The sequence below is a fragment of the Mustela putorius genome, unplaced genomic scaffold (genome assembly GCF_011764305.1).
Source record: "Mustela putorius furo isolate JIRA1106 unplaced genomic scaffold, ASM1176430v1.1 tig00003866_pilon_pilon_pilon, whole genome shotgun sequence".
NCBI classification, from domain to species: Eukaryota; Metazoa; Chordata; class Mammalia; order Carnivora; family Mustelidae; genus Mustela; species Mustela putorius.
In genome coordinates this window covers 2,159,751-2,177,345 of record NW_025422018.1, presented here as the reverse complement: position 1 = coordinate 2,177,345, position 17,595 = coordinate 2,159,751, and the positions used below count along the sequence as shown (strand labels likewise).

The 17,595-nt window shown below is 32.3% G+C and overlaps 1 protein-coding gene across 9 annotated transcripts in view; it reads right to left on the bottom strand.

The window, feature by feature from the left end:
- Nucleotides 1-17,595, bottom strand: part of LARP1B (La ribonucleoprotein 1B) — a 131,731-nt gene that overhangs the window by 98,251 nt on the left and 15,885 nt on the right. For 8 of the 9 annotated variants that reach the window (XR_001178677.2, XM_013053908.2, XM_013053907.2 and 5 more), the window contains exons 6-10: nucleotides 16,081-16,224; nucleotides 15,684-15,849; nucleotides 12,147-12,291; nucleotides 5,493-5,667; nucleotides 600-772 (exon numbers count right to left, since the gene is read on the bottom strand). Coding sequence is in view for 8 of the 9 variants with exons in the window: in XM_013053908.2 (XP_012909362.1) it covers nucleotides 600-772; nucleotides 5,493-5,667; nucleotides 12,147-12,291; nucleotides 15,684-15,849; nucleotides 16,081-16,224 (803 nt within the window). In the remaining variant the exon portion in view is untranslated. Of the gene's footprint in view, nucleotides 1-599; nucleotides 773-4,258; nucleotides 4,904-5,492; nucleotides 5,668-12,146; nucleotides 12,292-15,683; nucleotides 15,850-16,080; nucleotides 16,225-17,595 lie in introns of those variants that run through there. The other variant, XM_045066425.1, reaches the window with a different exon arrangement.

The window sequence follows — 17,595 nt, the reverse complement described above, 5'->3', positions numbered from 1 at the left end:
TCAGATTTCCCCAGCTTTATTTGTATTCATTTTATTTATGGCTTAGATTAGAACAATTTTTATCACTGTTGAAATTTTTTGTATCCAACCATGAGTCAAAACTATAGTAGCATTTCTAACATCAAGGATCTCTTCTGCTGTTTCATAATCACACATCCCACTCCCTCATGTGCCCAAAGAAATCAATTCTCTTTTCCTTTTTTACTGTACACAAAATCACCAAAAACACATATATACCTAATCTGTACCCTTTATAAATAATTACAGGTCATAAATAATCTAGTAAGGTTAAAATATAAATTCACAGTTTAGAAAAATTCTGTCAGCTTTTAAAAAAATTATTCAAATTCAGTCACAAGTAAAAAGACCACATCAAAATATTCCTAATGATATTTAGAAAGAGAAGCCAAGTTTTTAAAATTGACACAATATAACTTATTTTTAACTACTGAGTAAGCCTTAAGTTTTTACTTATAGGCAAATTTTATAATTTTTTAAACTTTTCCAAATTTTACATATTTACTTGACATACAAAATATACTGGCCTTACAATCAACCCAGGGATGTACTACACTTCACTTGGGTTTATAAAAATTTACCTTCAATTTCACTGGAGATGGACGATGTCTCTTTTTAACTTCTATCCAAGGTTCTGAGTCCAAGTCAGGCAAACTGGTAGACAAACCTCTAGACATTGCTTGAAGATTACTTGTTTCAGTATTTTTCTTTGGGTTCAGTGGATTTCCAATTCTTGGAGAATTTGGGGCAGACTCTAAAATTTTAAGTTGGTACTTAATTAAAATAATGGTTTTCTTAATTATAAAACACTTCTTTTTCTTTACTTGGGCTGGATTTTTTTTTCCACAAAAACATGGTAAATCAAATCTCAATTACAATTTTTCCAATGACTGATTTTCAAACCTGAAAAGATGTAAAATGTATTTGAGTGAAGCCAATGAATAGATAAAAGAAATGTCACCAACCCTTACACAAATCACATTCATTCAAACATCTCAAGCATATCAGTTGAGTTACTAATTGTGATAATTCATTTAATTTAGGGATCAATTCCCAGTGCAATCTTAAAATCTATCAATTATGAAATGAAATTATGGAATCTCAAATGCTATTAAGCTGGAGTAAATGCATATTTTATTCAAGGCAGTATCAGTCCTTCACTATTCTGCTATAATCTAAAGCAAGGGAGTCATTATTCACATTTCACATTTCCTTTGCTTAATGAATTTTACCTAAATGCAGTGTGCATTTAGCTCATATATGATACTGTAAGGAGTAGAATGTCACATCATTAAAGTGCAAATTTAAAACATTTTAAAACTGGTGATAAAATTTAAAACATTTTAAAACTCTGTTGTAATTAAAAATGCATGCTTCCACACTATCCCCTTAATCAAAATAATCATGTGCTTTATAAATAAAATCCTAATCAATACCTTTACAAATATTTTTCTAAAAATTCAAAAGAATGCTTATTTTAAGTTATAACGCAATATGTATTTCCTTTGGACAAAGAGTTTTACATATAAATTTATACTCTAAAATTCTAAATATCATTTAATTTAGTCCCCAAAAGCCAATTACTTGAAAATATTGCAAAGCTGAATATTACATGGAGAAAGCTGAAATAAGTGAACAGCAACAATTCTTTTATTTACTAATGAAAATGCAAAGGCACATTCCAGGACTTTGGGTTTGAGAAAAATATTCCAAGATTTTACTTTCATCTACTACATGCTAGACTCAAATAAGAGTTATTATCCTCTCCATGAACACTTATTAGATCCAGGATTCAAATATCAAATTACATTACTTTTTTTTAGAAGTACATTCCTTCATAATGGAAAAGGCTCTAAAACTGCATTGTTGAGTATATAGCCACTAGTCATATGGAGCTACTGAGCACTTAAAACATGGGTAGTCCTAGAATGTGCTAATAAGTGTAAGGTCCATACCAGATTTCAAAGTCTTGGTACAAAATATTCAAAAAGGTAAAATGGATCTGTAGTTTTTATATTATTGTTATAATATTTAGGTATATTAAAATATTTTAAATGTTATTAAAATTAATTTCATTTTAGGCTATTAAAATTATTAGGATTACATGTATAGCAAACATTATATTTCTATTTGACACTGATGCTTACAACTTTAATTAACAGTACATATATCACCAATTGATCCATAGAGGTAGTATAGACGAAATGCTACATTTGGACTGCAAGTATTGATATTAAAGTTATAGGAATGGGAACACATTTTATAGCAGAGAATCTTATTTCTAATACTATAAATCACCTATGCTCATGCAGTGAATAAAGCTTTAAAAACAGACTAAGAATCACTACCCTAGCAACTGTGAGAAATAACTAAATTACTATCATGTATAAATGATTAGAATAGCACCTGGCACATGGTAGGGAAATCAGTTAACTACTATTTTTAACACAGAAATATATTGAAACACCTACTTAAGTTTATTATATAATCATCTCTAAATGCTCGCTAAGCTTGAATGTTTCTATCATGAAGTCAAGTGTTTCATTATACCCATAACACGTACTTACAAATTAAATATCAAAATACCAAAGAATCTGGGTAAGAAAATTTAGAATAGTCTGAGTTGTTAAAGGGAAATGTTCACCTTATAATTACCTACACATATGCTTTATGTGATTTGTTTTCTTTTACAATGAAAAGATTTCAAACATTATGTAGGTAAATTTTAAAGGTAATGGTAAAGCCCTCATCTTCCAAGAACCAATAAGTCTGAATATTACTTGGATGATTTGACATTAAACTTATAGAGATAAAAAAAAATCAGACACATACTTTGACACTTTATAGGTTCTAATTTGTAAGAACAGAGAAAAAAATTTATCTTTGCTGTTTTAATTGAAAAATTATCAACATCACTCTCCAGAGTTAAATCACCCTATATATTCCATGATTATCTAGTTTGACTTCTTTATCCACCCTGCATCTGGGTTGTTATATAGATTGCTTTAAAGGGGTTATATACTTTTTAAAGGGTTATATACTTTATGTAGCTCATTCAGGAATACTTCTGCAACTTTCCAAAGGAAATCCCACAGCTTATTCAAAAATCATTAGAGATCCTCCTACACATTTTTCACAAAGCCAAAACAACAACAAAAACCCCCAAGATGGTCAGGTACCCAACCCTCTCAATTTTGATGAATGAAATCTTTTACTTAAGAGTTGATAGTGCAATACTATATCCATTGAACTGCAAAACCTAAATTTTAAAATTAACATCTTACCATTCCCATAATCAACATTTTCTGGTGCATTTGAGGTCCTCTGTTCAGTGCAAAGGTGAATTCATGTTACACAATTCAACCTCCATAGAGGGAAAAATAGACATTTTAATTTCTTTGGTGAAAAAAAAAACAAAAATGTTTAAATATTTTACAATAAAAATCCCTCAGGAAGAATACATCAATGATTATGTTTTTGAAATTTAAAGTCTTCTTTTTAGAGATAAAAAGGATATAGATAAAAGTTCCTTCACCTATAGGTACAGATAAACACAATCTACTTTTCCTATTCCTATACCCATTTCACACTTTTCGTGACATACTACTCTCTCTTGAATTTAAGACCTAAGCCTTTCTCATCAGAGGATATTTATTAAGGTCAGAAATATGGGGATTCATGAAAAAGGCTGAATTTATGTACCTATTCCTATGATGTAATATAAATCTGCATAACTCTAAGAATATTCTATATGCCTTCATTATCCATGTGGTTACAGATGTGTAATTTAAAGAACCTAAAATTCTGGACATTTAAATATAGAGTGATATGTTTTGGCAATATGTATGAGATGTAAATGAGCATATATTTAAAAAACACAAAAATTTACAAGACATTGTGATTTTATCCTTGTAATTTTATTAATAACGTATAAATGGTTAAATGAACAGGCATCACCAACTTGACTGACCTATCTTATTAGCTACCCTGAGGAAAAAGTATTTTCTATTTTTATCTAACTCACCTAATGCCTGTTCATAAGCAGGTTAAAAATGTCATCTTGGACCCAAAGTTTACACAAATAATCTAATTTATACAATCAGACATTAAGTCTTTTTTTAAGAAAACCTAAAAAATATCACTTTTCTTCAACTTTTAAAACATCTGCCCAAGTTGCTTGCTAGGGATAGAGGCACAGAGGGCTGACAAGCAAAGAAACATTAAATAAAAATATCTGTGAGTCTGTTCATCAGTACTTTATTGATGGCAGGTCTCACATACTGATGTATAAAAAATATATTTTGAAGAAGAGTTTAGAAAAAATATTCTTGTTCATTTCTCATATTTCTTATCCCCCCATGTCCACATTAACACATTTCATAGTCCATGTGAAATACTATGGTGACATGTGAGTTATACACTGTACACTGTACTGAAGGGCAAATCAAATAGCAAAGGACCTAACAATCTGGGAAATGCCACTCAAGCCTCTCTATTTTTGTTTTATTGATCTGGACACAGTACATAAGTCTGGGAAAAAAGACAGAATTTTGCAATATTTCCAGAATAATTAACTTTCCCACCGTAAATAAAAGTAGCACATGCAGCTCAGGCTAATTACACACAAATTGGTGGCTCCTATAAAAACAACAGCAGTCCTCTGGTCTCTCTCTCTCATTATCATCACAAAGGTGTTTATCTCCATTGTAGTGGTGGCCCAACCTCCTCCACAAGGAGTCGGGAGTAGACATTCTTGCATAGAAGTCTGGTCGCTTTCATTTCTGCAGCACGATTTGTTCCAATGTTTATAATATTTCAGTGAATCACCTATTCCTCTGCATGTTCGATCAAATGACATCCAAGCATCAGTAGATCATCACCCTGACTGAAAAAAGTTTAAGCACACACATTTTTTCCCAAGAGGGAATGTCTTAAAAATGATCCAGGAAAAAATTCTTAATATTAAAGCAGTTTTTGGAAATTCTAATTACCATCAATTCTTTAATCTATAATCATAATAATTTCATAACAGTACCCCAATGCTGCTTTTGAATATAGGCCATCCCATCTTTACAAGATGGGACTGAAGCACACTAGTAACAAAACTAGTCAGCCCCACTCTTTAGTATAAGACTTTTAAACTACTTCATCCTACTAGACTACTCCAATGTTATAAGAGGAAACTAGCACAACTTATCTATAATCATTTAGTAAAATTAAGAAGATAGGTAGAAATTCCATACATGACAAAGTACACAATCTAAGAATGGAGCAGAGGTTTACCCATAATTCTTAAATCCATTTTTAATTTATGGCTGGGTGGGGGGCACAAAATGAATAGAATTTAGAGCATCAAAGTTATTCAGTTTTCTTTAAATTTCCTAAATAATCTAAATAAACTTTTTTTAAAGGATAGGTAAATGGGACCAGATAGCCCACCGTTACTCTGCTTGCTCTAGAAGAAAAGCTGTTACCTGTATGTGAACAAAAGGCTTGGCCTGGTACAAACTCTGGGCAATCAATCAGTTGAGAGAAGTCTGTCTGTGGCACACTTCGTGGAGGAGGGCCTGGAATTGGCCATTTTTCCGGTTCTATCTTTTTTCTCATTTTTTCATCCACAATTTCCACTTCGGTGCTATCTTTCAGTGCCTATAAGTAGGTATTTTAAGCTATTAAAGAACTTTCATTCAAAAAACTGTAATTGCACATCCTATACTTCAAATAACCTAAAATATTTTTAAAATCTGAAATCAGCAGACATTACAGTAAACATTTCTAAAAATATCCATGAATTAACTACTTAAAACAAATTTTTAAATAATTTGCCCCTGTGATAGGTAACAGATATCCTACATAACATGCAGCAAATAATTTGGTTTTCACAACAGAATTAGCATTTTATTACATCAACTATAATCAAACTACTTTTACCATAATTAAATTTTATTTTCAGGTTTTTCCTCTCATATTTCCTTTTACCTTACCTTAATAATAAACCACTAAATAAAATTTAAGCACTATTTTATTAACTACCATCATTAATTAAATGGTAAGAAGCACACATACACATACCTCACAATACCCTGTAATGTATACAGGTGAGGAAACTGAAGCTCAAAGAAATAACTTGATAAAGATCATAGACTTAGTATGAGGCAATACTAGGATCAAATAATTTATTAGTTATCCACCACTGAATCTTAGTCACTAGGCTATAGAGCTTTGCAAAAATAACATACTCAATTCAATGATAAAATAAAACTAGAACAAAAATTCCTCAAAATAAAAGACTTAGTGAACTGAATTTTATCTGAAATTCAAGGGTACTTACCTTTTAGAAATAAAATCAGGAAAAATACAAATACAATATAAAAACTGAACATATATACTTGTTATTTTATAAGTTAAAACTCACTATCTTTTAGCGGAAGAACATATCATATGTACTACTTTTATATTTGTATGCCCTTAGTATAATACTTTTTAAAGTTATATTTTCAAAACTGGACAGTACTTTAAATTATTAAAAATTATTTAAAAACAAACTTTTTTGATGGGACTCAGGATACTCTCTGAAAAAACAGAGTATGAAATACAGAATAAAGGAAATAAGGAAGAAGCCTATGATAAGGGGTTTGAATTGGTGATAGCTATATTTTCTTTTAATATATATTTTCCTAGTTTTATCTATTGAACATTCTAGAAGGAATGACACTCTAGTAGCAAACACCAGCATACCCAGCATCCAGATCCTGCAACATGGATGAATTTCCAAAACTACGAATGGAAGAGCCAGGACACAGAAAAATCCCACTTACACAAATGTGTATAAATAAACAGACAAAATTAATCTATGCTTATATAATCAGAAAAGTGGTTTGGGATGCAGCAGAGGATTTGGTGGGGGACTGACCATGACTGGAAAGGACCATGAAGGAAGTTCTTAGAGGAATGGGCTCTAACTTTTTGAGGGCAGGCTTATACAATTTCAAAACTCAAAATGAACACCTAAGACCTCTGCATTTTACAACATGCTATTTAGACCTGAATTTAAAAAAAAAAAATCTTTGAAACTTTCCTATTGGTTTAAATTTTTAAGTAGAAAAAGACTACCAATATGTTGATAGAATACGGAGCAAGTGAAATTGTGAATGGTGGTAGTGTTAATTGGTTTAATAATTTGGGAAAAATGTTTAGCAGTATCTACAAAAGCTAAGTGTGTGTGTGTGTGTGTGTGTGTGTTTATCTCATGTTACCCATGTCACAGGAAAATAAATGCATATGACTATCAAAAAATATGTATGATAATGTTCGCAACAGTACCACTGATTCAAACTGGAAAGAACCCACGCATCTATAAACCGCAGCATGGAAAAATACATTGTGTTTTATTCCTAGAATGAAATACTACCCCAAAATGGATAATCAACTGCTACACACCAGCACCATGGGTAAACCTCACAGAAATGGTAAGTACAAGTCAGATATAAAAGAGCACACATACCTCTGATTAGGTGAAATTAAAAAACAAATGAGAGAGCTCTGAGAGATAATGAGACCACCAAATTGACCTTTGAGGAGACCAGTGTACAGGCTAGGAGGACGGCACAAGGGAGCTTCTTGGGATACTGAGAATGTTTTATATCTTAATCTGGGGGGCAACTACACAACTATATACACTGAGAAAAGTTGCATGTAATTCTATGATTTCTAATATACAGTGTATAACTTATGCCTCAATTTATTTTTTTTTAAGATTTTATTTATTTGAGAGAGAGACACACAGTGAAAGAGGGAACACAAGCAGGGGGAGTGGGAGAAGAAGAAGCAGGCTTCCAGCCGAGCAGGGAGCCTGATGCAGGGCTCCCTGATCCCAAGATTGTGGGATCATGACCCAAGCCAAAGGCAGACCCTTAATGGCTGAGCCACCCAGGCACCCCAATTATGGCTCAGTTTAAAAGAAAAAATTTGAGTGGGAAAAAACCCAAAGGTATTTATACACAATCCTGAATAATCTAATATATGCTGTTTTTTTAAAAAGGGCCTAACAATATATGTAGTATAATATGTAGTATCTTGGGAAAAATACACGAAAAATAAGTAACACTGACTGTCACCAAGAAAGGTTTAACTAGTTGACCATTAGTAAAAGATAGAAAGTAAATTGTTCACTACATATCCTTTGAATCTTAAATCACAGGAAATTTATTCCCTATTGAAAAAGTTAAGAAAATAAAGAGAACAAGTGAATGTTGTGATTTAGAACTTACAAACATCATATAAAAATTATGTTTTATACAAAATTAAGGAAAATATCTAGACAAGAGTTTTATTAAAACCAAACCATGATTACCTTGAAGTCCTAAACAATGAGTTAAGAGTGTGCTGTTAATATTTTTGGATATATGATGGCTTTTCTAACTACTAACTTTAGTCCTTTCTTAAATGGACCAAATATTATTATGAATTACCAACATTAGAATACATAGATAATATATTCCTAGTTCCTGGTCCTATGCCTGGTACCAAGAGAAAAGATCTGCATGTGCAAAAACTTAAAAGATAAGACAGCAGCACACATTCTGAGGAACCACAGTCAGCCAATTTAGAAAACAGTTTCAGATGGGAGTAGCAAGAATAGTTCAAGGACATTACAAATACATTAATTATTTCTCTTAAGTCCTTATACTCTGTGATAGTTTTAAGTATTATTTACCCTATTTTAACAATGAGAAAACAAGCATGAAGAGGTTAAGGTTAAGTAACCTGAACAGTCCTACAACTGATAAGCTAAAGATCAAGGATTAATTGAACTAAAAAAAAAAAGATATCACAAATAGCTCTCTGTTCACTGCAATCAAGAATGCAGTGAACTGGATCTACCATATGATCCAGGAATTCCACTTCTGGGCATATACCCAAAGAAAATGAAAATAGGATTCTGAAAAGATACCTGCACACCTCTGTTTATTGCAGCATTATTCACAGTAGCTAAGATGTGGAAACAAACTAAGAAACAAACTAAACACCAATCAACAGATGAAGAGATAAAGAAAATGTAGCGTGTGCATGCACGCGCGCGCGCGCGCACACACACACATATATCAAACATATATATCAAATACATATGTATCAAATATATATCAGAATATTATTCAGCCATGAGCATGGATGGATCTTCTGGACATTAGGCTAAATGAGCTAAGTCAGAGAAAGACAAGTACTGTATGATATCACTTATATGTGGAATATAAAAAAGTGAAACTCATTTAAAAAAAGAGTAAAATGGTGGTTATCAGGAAACAGCAGATGGGGGAATTGGTGTTGTTTAAGACTACTAACTGGCAACAAGTAGTAAATAATCCACAGAGATTTTATGCACAGTATAATGACTACAGACAATACTGTACTATAATTATGTGATAAATATCACTATAATACCAATTCTATTATAATATATATATCAAGTAAAAAAAATATAATAAGCTAAAATGAATGGGAGGAAACAGATTCAGTAAGACTGGCTATGTAGAAAACCTCAACTGGGACAGACAGGGGTATGAACTAAGGTATACTTTGCTTTTCATAGTTCTTCAGGAAAGAAAGCTTGAGCATATCAAAATACATATAACAAAATGTTGATGTTGATGTATTGAAATGAAGATCCAAAAAAAGGAGCAAACAATAGAAGGGCATCCTTGAAGACTAACAATAATAGAAAACTCTTATTTTGGGCTGTTTGTACCAGAAACTGTCATTAAACATTTCATCTTCAACACAACCCTATGAAGTACGTATTGTTATCATTTCCACTTTGCAGAAGTCTCAAGACATTGCCCAAGATCACAAAACTACAACGATATATATGCTGGTTCTCAAGTCTGTACTCTAAATCAGTTTATGTTTATATTGCAAAGCCCAATGAAATTCTACATTCTTAACAGAAAACCGACGACTTTCCCACTGTAACCAATGGTAGGTGCATAATGAATGTTAAGTGAATGCAGCCTATGCTGTTCTAAGTCACTGTGCTTATATGTCAATTCATAACAGTAAAGCAAAAGTCCGTTTAACTATTCCTTCCCCACTGCTGTAAATTATAAGGAAACAGACTGATAATCAATAAGCTAAAAATTATGTGGGCAGACTTAATGGGAACACCAAGAGACCAAAAAAACCATACAATAATGAAATTATAACCATATTCCTACAGAATTACAGAGAGCGGGGGAAATCAGTAACAAATTCACTGAAAATGACTATATATATATATAAAATAAATTTACATATATTTTTAGATATATATATATATAAAATGACAGATATATCTTTGCTTTAGCACAAGTGATGGCAGTAGTTAATAAACTCATTCTACTATAAATATAATCATAATATTTTTCTGAAGACTAGGCTTTGCAGGAAAAAACTAAGTTTTCTTCAAATTATCATGTATAGAAACTATTTAGATTGCATATATAAACAAATGTAATAGTGGTAGTACTTGAAATAATTTCTTTCATAAAACAAAGACTCAGTAATTACATATCAACAAATAACAAATCATTACTTTTTATTGTTTTTGAAATCTTAAATCTTTCTGTAGCTAGTTTTTAAAGCCCAGAGCACTCATGTTCACAAAAATTTGCTAAAGAAGTCTGTTAAGAAAATAAAAAGATGAGCCAAAGATTGGGAAAAAATATTTGTAAAACACAAAGGATTTATATTCAGAAGAACTCTTACTCCATTAAAAACTGGCAAAATAAGGATGCCTGGGTGGCTCAGTTCATTGAGCAGACATCTGCCTTCAGCTCATGTCATCATCCCAGGGTCCTGGAATTGAGTCCCACATCAGGCTCCCTGCTCAGTGGGGAGCCTGTTTCTCCCTCTGACTGCCTCTGCCCTGCTTGTGCTCTCACTCTCTCAGATTTAAAAAAAAAAAAAGGCAAAATATCTGAACAGGCATTTAGGCATTTCAACCAAAAGTACAACTGATAGCAAATAAATACTGATGAGGCTACAGAACAAATGGAACTTTCACACAAAATGGTGGAATGCAAAATGGTCAAACCCACTTTAGACATACTTCTTACAGTTAATACACTTACAATACATACCAGCAATCACAATCCTCAATATTTATCCAACAGAAATGAAAACATATATCCACACAAAGACCTTTCTCCTTTACTCATGATCAAAAACCTGAAACAATCTAAGTGTCTACCAACAAGTGAATGGATAAACTGTGGTACATCCACACTATGGAATACTAATCAACAATAACAAACTACTGATAATGTACAACACAAATAAATCTCAAAAGCACTATGCTGAGTGAAAGAAATCAGAAATAAAGGGCTACAAACTACATACAAACTTGTAACTTACTTATATATTCTGGAAAAGGCAAAACTAAAGGGACAAAAATCCAATCAATGGTTCCAGGGCCTGTGTATGGGAAAATGGACTGGCTACACAGGGGCACAAGAATGCAAGTCTGGCAAAACTACCACAAAAGGGCAAATTTGTTTACATGTGTATAGGGAATAGAAAACAAAAATGTTCACAGCATTTCTAGAACAGGACAGACAAAAAATTTAATGAAAGCATTAAGAATACAAGTGGAATAATTATATAATTATTATTATAATTATATATTATTATTTACATCATTAATTATGTGATAATAATATAATTATTATATATTATATATGATATATAAATTATATATCATTACATTATTATTATAATTTAAAAGTTTTAAATTATAGCACAGGAAAAATCCTCAAAATTTTAATAAATAGAAATACATTTTATTTTGTAGCAATCTGAGAAGACTAGAGAACCAAGCACAATCAAGAAGGTCCAAGTTTGAAGGATCAGGTTAGAAATATGTGGAAACATCATTAGTACACCCCATTTGAGGGGTTTCCAAGATTAAGCATTTATTTGGATTTTATAAAATTAAAACAGGCCATGATGCAGTCTAAGCCTTAGTCAACTAAAGATTATTTTTGTGTTTTTTCCTTAAGGTGTTTAGTATTACTTTTTAGAGCATTTTTAGGTTCACATATTACTTTTAGAGCACTTTTTTAAAAGTACAGACTGTTTTGTAAATGAATAATTACCTCTAAAATGAGATTAAGGTTTGTAGTGAGAGCCTGAACACGGTGGAAACCAGCAATCAGGGAAATAGGCAAGAAACCTTGTTCATCCATCTTTCTCCTAAGAAAGAAGTCCCGTTCTAAATTTTCTATACTGAAGTAATATTCACTGAAAAAAAGAAACATAAACAAAAAGAAATAAAGATTACCTTTATCTCATGTATTCAACAGGAAATAAAAATATCTATGGCTTATTTATAAACAGCTTTAAAATTATTTTATTAATAACAAATAGATTTAATACAACTTAGATATAGGATAAATACAAGAAAGAGCAAAACCTTACTGAGGTTATAATTTCTTATCCATGAGTAGAAAGACATTTAGAATACTGATTCATTCCCAAAAACCTAATATTAACGTCTACTTAGGTCAGCTTTATCTAAGCATAAAGAATTAACCAGATTTCTACTTTAAAATAGTTCAATAACTGATTTTGTAAAATGAGCCAATTAAGTGAAAATTTTCATTAAAACCTATTTTAACTTGCTTCATTTAGCTGACTAAATACAGGTCAACAGATTGCCTTCAACTTTTTCCCCATTACTGAGAAGAACATTATTTTTGGAAGTATTCTTTGTTAACTTTACAGAGTAGATTCCAGTTTTTGTTTTGTTTTCTAAATTGACAAGGTACTGACATTGTTTCGTATTTCTGAATCCTAGCAATCAGCATAATGCTGAGTAAAAATTTAGTGAATATATGAGCACAGGTGTACACACACACACAATTATATATTTGTAAGATCTCCCTCTTTCTTTGATGGAGAGAACTATAAAAGACATTAAGAGTGAACAGAATATATAGCTAAACAAGAAATATCTATGATACTATGAGATACATGGGGGTAAAAATACAAAAAAATCTTAAATACCTTAATCTTCTCTAGGAAAGTATAGAGAGAAATTTAAGTGGACAAACTATATAATCAATAAGTAGAAGTTCCAAGATACAAAGATAATATAGATATATTTAATAATGGCATTTGAGAAACACATTTAAAATTACAGCCTCCATACAGAAAAGTTAAGAAAAGAATTATAGAGCAACCAAGAGGATAATGGAGGGAAATACACAAAAGAATACAAAAGAAATACATGACATCAATGATAATATGGCCTACAGGTTAATAATCCTATAATGTTTCCAAATCAGAGATCAGTTTTCAAAGATCAGTGGCAAATTATGAGAAAGGATACTAAATTATATACTTTGGTGTAACACTGGATGACTAAAGATACCCCTGAAATCTTTAGGTCAAATTCTAGCTTTGAAGAAATAATCACCCATAAATGAGGAATGGCTTTGAGCTACTTTTCACTGGGAGGAAAAAAAAATCTTTAGAAATGTAAACACTCAAGTTGTTTCTTTATACTCAGAGATTTATCTAACTATTGAAGTGCAAAACTCCCTTAGAGATCAGTGAAATACACCTGACATTTCAGTAACACCAGTAAATCATTTACTCATCTTAAACACTGAAGAAAAAAATCTTAGTCTTAAAGAAATAAACATTCAGATTTTGTTACACCTCAAAAAAGCCCTTTTCACAGTGCCTGGCATGTGGTGGGCACACAACACATGTGTTCTAATTTTTGTTACACATCAAAAGTCCTTTTCACAGTGCCAGACATGGTAGGCACAAAATACACATGCTTAAATTCTAAATTTTTACAAATGAGGACATCTGATTTAGTCACAAGTTAAAACTGTTCTTAGACAAAAACTTCTCTGAATCATTAATAAGATGGCTTTTTATTCTACTACTTTGTGAAAACCTTAGTATCTGAATAAATTCATAAATCACCCTATTACCTATATGATATACTTTTTTAAACTTCTATTGGGCTACAAACTACTCATCTCTAAATCTGAATGCCAGATTCAGAAGCTAGAAATAATCAAGATCTTAAATTTTTAATATTCTGACACAAAAATGACAAATTATTAATATATTTTTCAGTTAAAATTATTTTAAAAATTCGATCATCCATAATATAGTTAAGCTTCTTACTTCAAAATACATTTAGCACACTTTTCCACAAATGCAAGAAAGTTTTTTAGTAACTTCTCAAAGGGAAAATGTAAACCCTGAGCCTACCTATGAGAAACCTCAAGGAAAACAAAGTCAATAGCATGACTCCTCAAAGCAGGACTCACTAATCAAAGAACAATAACTACAGTAAAGAGCCATTCTAAACCTAGTGCTCTACCACCTGCCAAATTCCTACTGCTAAAACAATAACAAAAAAGAGGAGTCATGCCCAATGCTGTGTCTGACATTTGTTCAGTGTCCTAGGGGACATTATCATGTCCTACCTTAGAAGCTCTGGATTCTACACTGCATGATCAGAAATTTTGTCAACACTGATGTAGCTCTGCTCCTCCCTCACTTGTATGAGCACATTGGAGGCCGATTATCCTGACATGGAGTTGCATATCCACTGTCAGGTCTCAGAAGGGACCTGGCAGCAAGAGTTACAAAAAAGACAGGAATAGTGGTTTGAAGTTGATAGCCACATGCCAGGCACTTTCTGCCCATTAAAAGGCCCTTTTCTTCAGTGTTTGCGTCAACTGTAACAGAAGAAGCAAGAACAAAATAAACAAGTTGCCTCGTATTGTATGTAAGCCAATCAAATCCACCATGAAGGCATCCCAGGAAGATGCCTGGATGATGCTGATGAGGAAATTATTTACTAGTAACAGTAAATTTTCTTTTTTAAAAGAAGATGTTTTTAAGATGCTTCTACCCTTCCAAAAATAGCCTTCTCCTGCACATTGTAAGAACAAAACATAATCAAATTTCAGCAAACTGGTTATGCAAATCACTTGGGGACATTTTTCTCACCAATAAATACATTACATAAATATGCAAAACATCCTATAGTACTAATATGTACTAGGGTTTTTCTTTCTTAAAGACAATAAAATATTCTAACTTCAGCTTCAGTATTCAGAAGGCAATTATGAGAACTAGAATAAAAAGTCTGAACTAAAAAAAGATGAGGTAGTTCCCCTTCAATATGTGTCACAAAGAACGAGAACTTAAAAGTTAAAAAAAATAAACTTAGAATTCTGAAACCATTTGCTAAGAAAGTAAAAAAATATCTTTCACCATGTTTTGCTATTTATGTTCATTTGCAAATTTCAATATAAAAATATATTTGCAAATAAGAAGTCAGGCTTTGTTCAACTTCATGTATATACACAGCAGTTTTGTATTTATATTTAATCGTGCATTATACCCTGACAATACTCTTTCAACCCTTTAAACAGAGAAATACCTGAACAGTAGACAAAGCAGGAGTCTTATATAACACAATATAAGCCAAATGTAAGTTTAAAAAAAAAAAAAACTTCATGTTGTAGTAACATTTTCTAGAAAAAAAAATACCACTAAAATCTTCCAATTTTACTAATAAACAGCTTAGAAAATGTGTTATAATGTATTATCAATAATGTTAAGGTTTGATGTTACTATCCCATCTATGCCCGACTTACATTTGGCGTTTAATATACTCTTTAAGCAATGCTTCTTCCACAGGATACACCTGTACACCTGTACCATCATCATAGTAATACATCATACTGGTATTAAGTTCTGTTTGAAATGGCTGATCAGTCCTTTCACCATGTTCTCGATAACCATATGAATAATCGAAGTTCACTTGATGTGAATAAAGAAAAAGAAATGTGATTACAAATTTTTCTTAAAGAGAAATAGTCACCATAAGGAACAATCCAAAGTGAAGTATTCCAAGGGATAACAAATATAAGACCACTTTGTCATCAGACCAAAAAAAATTAGTTAAAACACTGTACAGGATAGTGGGGGAAAAAGGGCTTGCACACTTTTTTTAAACCATCAAATTTTAAGAAATAAAAATTCATGTCCTACATCGAGGATTTCCTCTTCCTCGTCCTCTTCCCCGTCCTCGGCCTCTTCCTCGACCTCTAAAGGAACCTCGGATATTACCACCCTCACTTCTCACACTGGAAACTTCATCTTGATCGTCTCTCTTTTCTCTATCACGCCTCCAACCTTTTAAAAACAAAAATATTTTTATACATTCCAATTTGCAATGGTGAATAATGTGATTATTTTAATGAATGCATAGTAACTACCCCCTCCCCCACTTTCTTCTTCGGATAGTTAAAAATTTAGGAGATCTCAAAGGAATCTGTCAAAATGTCCCTGGCATAAAAGAGGGCCTACAGAAGTACTAACATATAAAGAAGAAGTTCTAATAAGCAAAGTAACATACTAAAAAGATAAAGAGGCCCTTTGTTAAGATGATACTACTGAGGGGCGCCTGGGGGGCTCAGTGGGTTAGAGCCTCTGCCTTCAGCTCGGGTCGTGGTCTCAGGGTCCTAGGGTCGGATCCCGCATCGGGCTCTCTGCTCGGCAGGGAGCCTGCTTCCTTTTCTCTCTCTCTCTCTGCCTGCCTCTCTGCCTACTTGTGATCTTTGTCTGTCAAATAAATAAATAAAAATCTTAAAAAAAAAAAAAAAAGATGATACTATTGAAGGTTCTGGAAGTTCCAAGATGACTGAGTTTGCATTATATAAAACTTAAAAACAATTTTTCACAAAATGTTAAGGAAAGGTTGTCTCAATTTAAGTAAAGACATTCCTTTAAAGAAAAAAGGAAATGAAAACACAAAACAAACTAGAAGAGAGGCACCTGTGGATTAAGCATGTGCCTTCAGCTCAGATTATAATCTCAGGGTCCTATAATCCAGTACCACCATCCCACACCCCCCAACCCCCTGTGCTGGACTCCCTGCTCAGTGGAGAGTTGGCCTCTCCCTCTTTTTCCATTCGTGATTTCTATTTCCCTCTCAAATAAATAAATAAAATCTTAAAAAAAAAAAAAAAGGAACTGGAAGTTATCTGCAGTACAATACAGGAATTATACTCAATATAGAATGCATTAGTGCATATTCACTGTACACATCCATAGTAACTCAATGGGAAAAATGGCTAAAAGACAGGTAGGCAAACAGGTGCAAAGGGACGATAAATATAGAAAGTGGCATTCAGCCTCACCAGTCATGAGAAATGCAAATTAAGACAGAGTATTTGATCTACCAGAGGCTGACAAAATTTTAAGGCCTTAAAATTTCAAACATTGACCAAGACAGAAAAAAGAATACTATATACTATTAGTGAGAGCAAAGCCAGGCACATCCACTTTGAAAAACAATTCAGAGTAATCAAATAAATTCAAAGATATCTATATATCCTACAGATCAAGGTTTTTCAACCTTGGCAATACTGATATTTTGAGCCAGACAGTTCTCTAGTATAGGGGTTGGGGGATGATCCATGATCTCAATCTACTAGATGCCAGTAGCAGGCACTAACCCCCCATTCCCCAGTTGTGAAAACCAGTATTATCTCCAGACAAAGC